General features: G+C 53.9%; 1 protein-coding gene across 3 annotated transcripts in view; it reads left to right on the top strand.

Annotated features, from left to right (window-relative positions):
* Positions 1-7,767, top strand: part of ECE1 (endothelin converting enzyme 1) — a 125,186-nt gene that overhangs the window by 64,310 nt on the left and 53,109 nt on the right. For 2 of the 3 annotated variants that reach the window (XM_070382638.1, XM_070382627.1), the window contains exon 3: positions 5,825-5,966. In XM_070382638.1, the coding sequence (XP_070238739.1) occupies positions 5,825-5,966 (142 nt within the window). Of the gene's footprint in view, positions 1-5,296; positions 5,315-5,824; positions 5,967-7,767 lie in introns of those variants that run through there. The other variant, XM_070382647.1, reaches the window with a different exon arrangement.

Below are 7,767 nucleotides of genomic sequence, written 5' to 3'. Positions count from 1 at the left end.
CTTTTGCCTGAACATGCTGACAAAGTGTTGTATTTAGCTGGAGCAAATTTCTACCTGTACCTCACCTGAAAGGATTTTTCTTTTCCTTGATCTCATATGTGAGGTACAACTTCATTGCAATCAACTAAAATTCGTCAGGGTGGACTGAGTGCAGAGTTTAAAGCCCCAGCTCTGACACGGAGCCCCAGCTTTGCCTCTCGCAGACTCTGAGACCTGGAAGCTACTCAGTTAACCAGCTTTTTTTTTTTTTTTTTACAAGATGGGGTTGATAATAATCCACTTGTCAGAGCTGTTGCAGAGATTGAAATGAGACAATACACGTGGAAGCACCTAGTGTAATGCACAGAAAATGTATTTGGTTGGGATCATGATAAAAGCTCACCGGGCGTGATATCTCAGTGATGCCCTAAACGCAAGAGCTTTGTCTCTTCGCTCAGACTGGCCGCCTTGTCTCTGTACCTCCCGGTATATACCATACCATTTCAGTGGCTCAAAGGGAAATAACTAAAGTTATACCTGCAGCTGGGGCTTCCCAGGTGGTAAAGAATCCTCCTTCCAGTAAGGAAACAGAGGAAACAGGTTCAGTCCCTGGGTGGGGAAGATCCCCTGGAGTAGGAAATGGCTACCCACTCCAGTATTCTTGCCCGGAAAATTCCATGGACAGAGGAGTCTGGAGGGCTACAGTCCACGGGGTCGCAGAGTCAGACACAGCTGAGCATGCACACGCCCCTGCAGCCTAAACTGGGGAGCAGAGGCCGCTGCTGCTGCTGCTTAGTCACGCTGGTCGTGTCCAGCTCTGTGCAACCCCATGGACTGTGGCTCACCAGGCTCCTCTGCAGGGAATCCTCAAGGCAGGAGTACTGAGTGGGTTGCCGTGCCCTCCTCCAGGGGATCTTCTCAACCCTCGAACCCAGGTCTGCTACCCTGCAGGCAGATTCTTTACCACTGAGCCACCAGGGAAGCTTCCCACAGAAGGCCACAACTATTTACCAAAACCTTTGAAGCTCATCCAGTTACCCCTAAAAAACCAAAATTTTTTTTTTTCAAGAAAAAGGAAAGCCAAGATATTTAATTCTTAGTGGTGGTTTTCTCTAATCCCTCCCCCACACCGCTTCCCTTCATGCACAGAGCTGTCTTTTGTCGGCAATTGCAGAGACAGTCCCATTAAGTACTTTAAAAAGATCTCTCTGCTTTCCAGCACACTCTTTCAACTCCATCTGCCTGTTCGATCTTTTTACTCTTGACCTTAGAGTTGTTCTAGGATCTGAACTGGTCAGACCTGGCACCTCATTTGCTTCCTCATTTTAAAAATAGGTGACTGGGACTTCACTGGCGGCCCAGCAGTTAAGACTCCACAGTTCCAATGCAGGGATGCAGGGGGCACAGGTTCGACCCCTGCATGGGGAACTAAGATCCCCTAGTCTGCATAAAATAAAAAAATGTAAAAATAGGTGACTGAGGTCCAGAGGCTGCCCAGGGACACACTTGCGATCTTGATAAAGCCAGGGTTGACCTTTGACTTCTCGCAGTCATGCCCTTTCTCCTGTGTCATTGACAGCTGGAAGGTGCATCTTCTAAATACTAGACTTGGATTCCTGTTGAGATGCAAGGAGTCCCCTGCCCCCCATCAGGTACTGATTCAAGCTGCTTTCAGCCATTGGAAGAGTCAGGCAGTGGGGCTGAGGGGCTGGTAGGGCTCCCGGAGGAAACGGAGAGGCCGGCAGGGCTTCATAGTTTCACTCTGGCCTGGTCCCAGTGACCTTAGCCAGAAGCCCGCCATGTAGAAACTGTCCTGGAAGAAACTTCCCCAGCCTAACACAGGATATCATGCAGGGCCAGGCTGTCACGGTCTGTCTGTTCCGAGGGGCTGACTCGGAGGCAGGCGGCCCCGTCTCCCTGCCAGCCCTCCCCGGGGTGGTCTGGCCTCTGGGCTGCAGGGGGTGGGCTCCCTGCCAACCCTTTGGCCAGACTGACTCCTGTTGGCCGCTCCGCTCAGCTCAGGTCACTGGCGGACCAGGCAGTGTCTCAGGAAACAACTGCCTTCCGTGTGGACCCCCTGCTTCCTCCAAAAGCCAGGCTCCCCACCCCTTCTGCTGCTGGCTTGCCTCCTGGGCCCCAGGCGTGGTGTCCTGTCCTCGCCCGTGGAACCCGTTCTTGCTGGGAGCCTTGCGGAGCCAGGTGCTCACTTCTGTAACCAAATATTTATCCCTCAGCAGGGCTTTGTTCCCTTGGTTGTGGCAACCCTGGGAACTCCTGGGCTGGATGGCTCAACCGTTCCTCTCTCTCTCCACCTCTGTTTCCTGTTGGTCTTCCTCTCTACCTTTCTTTCCAGGCATCTTTCTGTCTCATGCTCTCTCTGCCTCCCAGGACCAGTCGCTAGGATGCTAAGCCGGCCAGCGAGTGGAGCATTCTTGGTGATTATCACCCCATCTTCCAGGATAAGCTCTGCTCCTTGGCTGATGCTGTGCCCAGTTACCTCTCCCGAGACCAAGTGAGCTGCCTGTCACTCACCCTCTGACCCTCCACATTGCTGGAGACCCCTCTCTCATGATCCACATGCCCCCATTTCCCAAAGGCGGGCAGGGCGGGGAAGGGACTCACTGAGCCAAAGAGCAGCTTGGAGGCCCAGCCCCGGCCACGGCACCCGGGAACTGGACAGCCTCTCCTGGAGTGGCCTCTTGACCCCGTTACAGTCTCCTGGTGACTTCTCCTGCCGTGGGAGACTGCATCTGGACTTCGGCCCTCAGAGGCAAGTCTTGTCCAGAAACCAAGAGGCCTTTCTGCCTGGTCATTCAAATCAAGCAAAGAACCATACAAAGGCTAAAAAACCCTGTCTTCAAATTTCACTTGCCCTTTCTCCCTGGAATTATGAATGTTTAATTTAATTTTGACTTAATTCTGTTTGCGTTTTACAGTGAACACCATCTGTCTGTTTGATATTAAATAGTGAGTCTCGGCTCGACTCGCTGCTCCTGGTGGGCAGCGCAGCCACAGGGCTGATGCTGTGGGCTCGGGGGAGATGTGAGTTTTCTTATCACCCTCTCTGGCCCCCGCTTCCTGTGTTCCTTCTGGAGCTAATACCCACGCCTACTCTTGGGGGTGCTGGTAAGATGGAATAGCATCATCCGGCAACAGAATAGAGTTAACACGGGTAACCAGAAAGCCCTCAAACATTAGCTGCCGTGATCGCTGCTTTTGCCCTCCTTCCCTTTGTCCTCTTCCTTCTGTCTGTCTCTTCATTCTCTTCTCTTTCACTTCCTCGGATCGCACCTTGCTCTGTCCACATAAGAGCGAGTTTCCTGCCAAATATCAACATGAATCAGCCATAGGTATACATATACAACATTCTATAAAGCAGTTATCCTTCAATTAAAAAAATAGTTTTTTAAAAAAGAGTTTCCTGGACTCCTCTGGTGGCCCAGTGATTAAGACTCCACCTTCCCCAAACCGGGGGCGCAGGACCAATCTCTGGTCAGGGAGCTATTCCACATACTGTGCTTGCTGTGCAGCCGAAAAAAAAAGACAGGGTTTCCAGCCCCAACAGCTGTGCTCCCTGGCTTCCCAGGGGTCTGGTGCCTCTTCAACCAAGGTTAGCCATGGCTTAGCTTTCCGCCCGTCTCCCCCTGAGCTGAGCTTTGGGGTCACTGAGAGGCCCAGCGGGGGAGACAGAAGGGGATATCAGTTCCATGGCACAGAAAGAGTGAGAACAAATGTCAGCGTCCCCAGACAAGGCAGCGCCTGCTTCAAACCCCTGGGGACCCCTCTGGATCTCAGTGCCCCTGATGAACTGGGCGAGGGAATTGCTACCTCTGAGAAAGCGCTTCATAGACATTGAGGCTGTGAGCGCGTCAGCATTGTCCCAGGCTATGTCTGCACCAGGAGGGTGGTCAGAATCTTCATGTCTCACCGTTTTAAAAAGGTTTTTCAGGGGAGCTCCCTGGTGGCTCAGGTGGTAAAGAATCTTCCTGAAGTTCAAGAGACCCGGGTTCGATCCCTGGGTCAGGAAGATCCCCTGGAGAAGGAAATGGTAACCCACTCCAGTATCTTGCCTGGAGAATCCCATGGACAGAGGAGCCTAGCGGCCTATAGTCCATGGGGTCGTAAAGAGTCGGACACGACTGAGTGACTCACACTTCAGGGCTTTCAGGAGACCGCGCCCCTCCCTGTACCTGCTTTCGTGTCCCAGCCTCCTGGACCTCCACAGAATTCTCACCAAGCCTCAAGTTCCCTTTCTCGGTTTTAGAATCCATCATCTTTTTTTTTCCCCCACAAAAGTTTTGTCTTCCTCTTTCACTAGTTTAGCAATCCCCAGTCATTTCCTGTTTAGAAAATAGCCAGTGATGACCATGAGGCCGCTCGATGCCCTTCGCTAAGGTGACTGGCCTCGGGGTCCCAGGCGTCGGTGTCAGGCTCCCTGAAGACTGTGCCGTGGCCCCCAGGGGCAGCCGTCCTCTCAGCAGTTGGGGCCACTCTCAGGTCGGAGGCTGGGTCTCCCCATCGTCCCTGGCAGGCTGTGGGCCTCCCTGCCTCCATGCTCATTCCCCTCCAGCCTGCTTCTCCTTCCACCTTGGCTTTTCCAAAGGGTGAATCTAATCCCATCGCTCCAGCCCTGGGAAGAAGTCCCCCACCCGTAACCCGGCTTATAGCACCCCTTAGCATCCAGGCCTTGCCCCCCTCCTTCTCCCTTTCCTTCCCCTTTCACCTGACCAGCTGCTACTTATTCTTTTAAGACCCAGCCCAGGGGCCCCCACCTCCAGGAAGCCTTCCCTGACTGGACCCCTGCCTATCCCAGTCTGTTTCTGCATCTCTCTGTCTGCTGGGCAGTGAGAGCTGAAAGTGAGGTTTGGTCCTCTCTGTACTTCCAATGTGGCCCTGAGCGGGTGCTCGACTGTTAACACGTGGCCACAATGTCACTGAACTGAACCCCACCGGCAGGGTTCCCTTCCTGTCCCGCGGCCCTGGCCTCGGCAGGAAGTACCTCGTGGAACAGAGGGGAGCCCCCAGCGGGCTTCGGGTGTGAAGGCTGGGCCCTGGGCTCTGAGCGCTGCAGGCTGGTGGGCCCCTCCTCAGCTTGGAAGGCCCTGTCACACCCTCCACTTCCTCTCATTGTACCTCTTTTCCTGTTTAGCTGACTGTGAGTTAGGCCGAGAACGTTTTCTCCTCCCTTTGAGGACCTGCTCGGATGGAGCTGTTTCCCCTTTGCATTCCCCACTGACATCTCCCAGGACTCAATGCTCTGACCCGTGGGTGGGCTCTGGGGTCCATACCTTTGGACCCAGATCCAAGCTCGACCCATCTAGCCGTGTGAGCAGAGGCAAGGGGCTCACCCCTCCGGGTTGCGGGTTCCTCATTTGTAAAAAGAAGCTGAGAGCAGAGTCCTCGTGGGGCCGTGGCGGCCCCGGTGGCCCCGGCTGCCTGCGCCCCTGTCGGCGTGCTGCAGTGCAGGCTGGTGGTTGTGTCAGCCTCAGAGCCCAGCCGGATGCTCCTTGGATGCCTGCGAGTGCAAACATCCTGTTCTTTTTTGAACTCCTTACTGGAGGAACAGGGGAAAATCCGATCTCTCTTTTTTCCCCTTCTACCCGGATCGGGTGACACAGAAAACACGAGCGCGGCTGGGCTGGGCTGCTTGACTCCGAGCTGCTGAGCAGAGTGGCCGTTCCTCTCCTGGATTAGAACGGTTCCGTGGGAACCAGACCACCCCTGAGACGGGAGGGCGGCCCTGATGTCTCCCCGGGGCCAGGACCTGCTGCGGAGCCCCCTCCTCCTGGGCAGCGAGGCCCCTGGGCTCACGTCCTCCCCGTTCCGCCTGCCTCCTTCCCTGCAGGTGAACTTCCGAGGCCCCCGGAACGGCCAGAGATGCTGGGCCGCCAGGACCCCGGTGGAGAAGCGGCTGGTGGTGCTGGTGGCGCTCCTGGCAGCGGCAGTGGTGGCCTGTTTGGCAGTACTGGGCATCCAGTACCGGACAAGTAGGTGCCTCTGTCTGTGATGGGTCATGGGCTCCACTCACTGCTGCCCCGGGCTTTTGTCTGCTTGTCAGCGACTGGCCTCCGAGGCTCAGGAGGGAGCTGGGTCTGGGGGAGCTGGGGTGGCTGCCCCAGACTGAGGCCTGGGAGGTGGGGGGATGGGTGATGATAAAGTTTGGGGGTCAGGAGGAGGTGAGTTTGAATCCTGGCCTGGCAACTTGTTATCCGTGTGACTTTGGACAAGTCATTCAATCTCTCAGAGCTTGTGTGTTTTCTGCTTTACATGGAGAGACCGGTAGTCAGTTTGAATCTCTCCCACAACTAGCCCACGTTTCTCTGTCCAAACTTGTGTAGCAATATGATCAGACCCCACTTCGATCTCTGAGGATTCGAGATAACATCTGTCACATACCTGGTGCCTGGTAGAACGTCTCTGGCCTCTGTTCCGGGTTCTCTTACTGTTAGGATGCAGGCTGGTTAGACACACGGGCTGGCCCTGTCGCCCATCGACAGTTCCAACAGAACGGCAGTAATGGCTTCCGTTTGCTGAATACTTTCCATGTACCGAATACCTTGCCTCTCCTTTGCAGATGCAATCTCCTTTCCTCCTCGCTGCCACTCTGTGAGGTGTGGTTGCTTCTGGCCCCGTTTTCTGCAAAGGAAACTGAGGCAGTGAGACTTACCGGCTTGCCCGTGTCTGGTACGGGAAGGATTCAGCCATGGGCTGGCGGGCGCCTGAGCTCAGGCCCTGTCTTCTGTGTAATTGATGGTACACCCCAGTGTGTGTTACCACCCCCAGGAAAGCTGTTCTTCTCTGAGCCAGGGGACCTTTGCGTACCTCTGTCATCTCATTTCTCTGTCCTACCTTGTATAGTAATATGATCAGACCCCAGTTGGATCCCGCTGTTAGGGGTCTGAGGCTGGTTCTCTGTGTCTGGTTGAGTGTATGTAGCAACTGCCTCTCAAAGAATCAATGCTCCGTAAGCTCTTACGGACCTGAAAAGGGCAGATCCAAGCTAATAGGGATGAGAGTCCAGTTAATTCTGGGATCTCTCTCTGCTCTGTGCCCTTGTATCCAGTTCTCTGATGGCAAGAAGCACCTGGATGAGCAGTCTCTGGGGCTTCGCCAGGAGTTTAACCCCGTTGACTTGGTCACCTGGTGCTCAAACCATCAGAGAGATTGTGAACCTCCATAGGACCTGGGAACATCAACTCCAGCTTTCTCCGCTGTGAACTTGCTGGCCTGCATGACTGGCTACACTGCATTGGGGTGGGGAAGGGGTTTGAGGGCCTGAAAAGAGTGCAGGGCTTCATCTGAGTCATCCTCCCATCCCTCCTGGATCAAGCACTCATTCATTAACTCACTCATTCATTCACTCACTCATTCATTCACTTATTCATTCATTCATTCCCTCATTATTCATTCCACAAACATGGAACAAGTGCTTACTCTATGTCAGGCGCCTAGGTGGTACCTAAGAAATAATTGCTTAGTTATTTAACTGACTTTTTAATGGTTTGTAGACGTTTTACCAAATGTGCCTAGCCCAACAGGTGATTATTGCATATCTGATTGATTAATTAGTGATTTCTTTACCATGCATGCTCAGCATAATGCTTCCATGCCGTAGGATACTTTGCAAAGTGAATAAATAAATGATTGAAGGAACAAAGAGCAAGAAGGAAGACAAAGTGGGAAGAGCCTTTCTCTGCTGATCACCCTTGTCCTGCGGCTGCCATCTTGCTTCATCCTGAAGCAGGTTTAGCTCCGGGCAGTGCAGGCCCTCTCCAGCCTTGTCTGCCC

This window comes from Bos mutus, chromosome 2 (assembly GCF_027580195.1).
Source record: "Bos mutus isolate GX-2022 chromosome 2, NWIPB_WYAK_1.1, whole genome shotgun sequence".
NCBI lineage: Eukaryota > Metazoa > Chordata > Mammalia > Artiodactyla > Bovidae > Bos > Bos mutus.
This window is presented reverse-complemented; position numbering and strand designations above follow the sequence as displayed.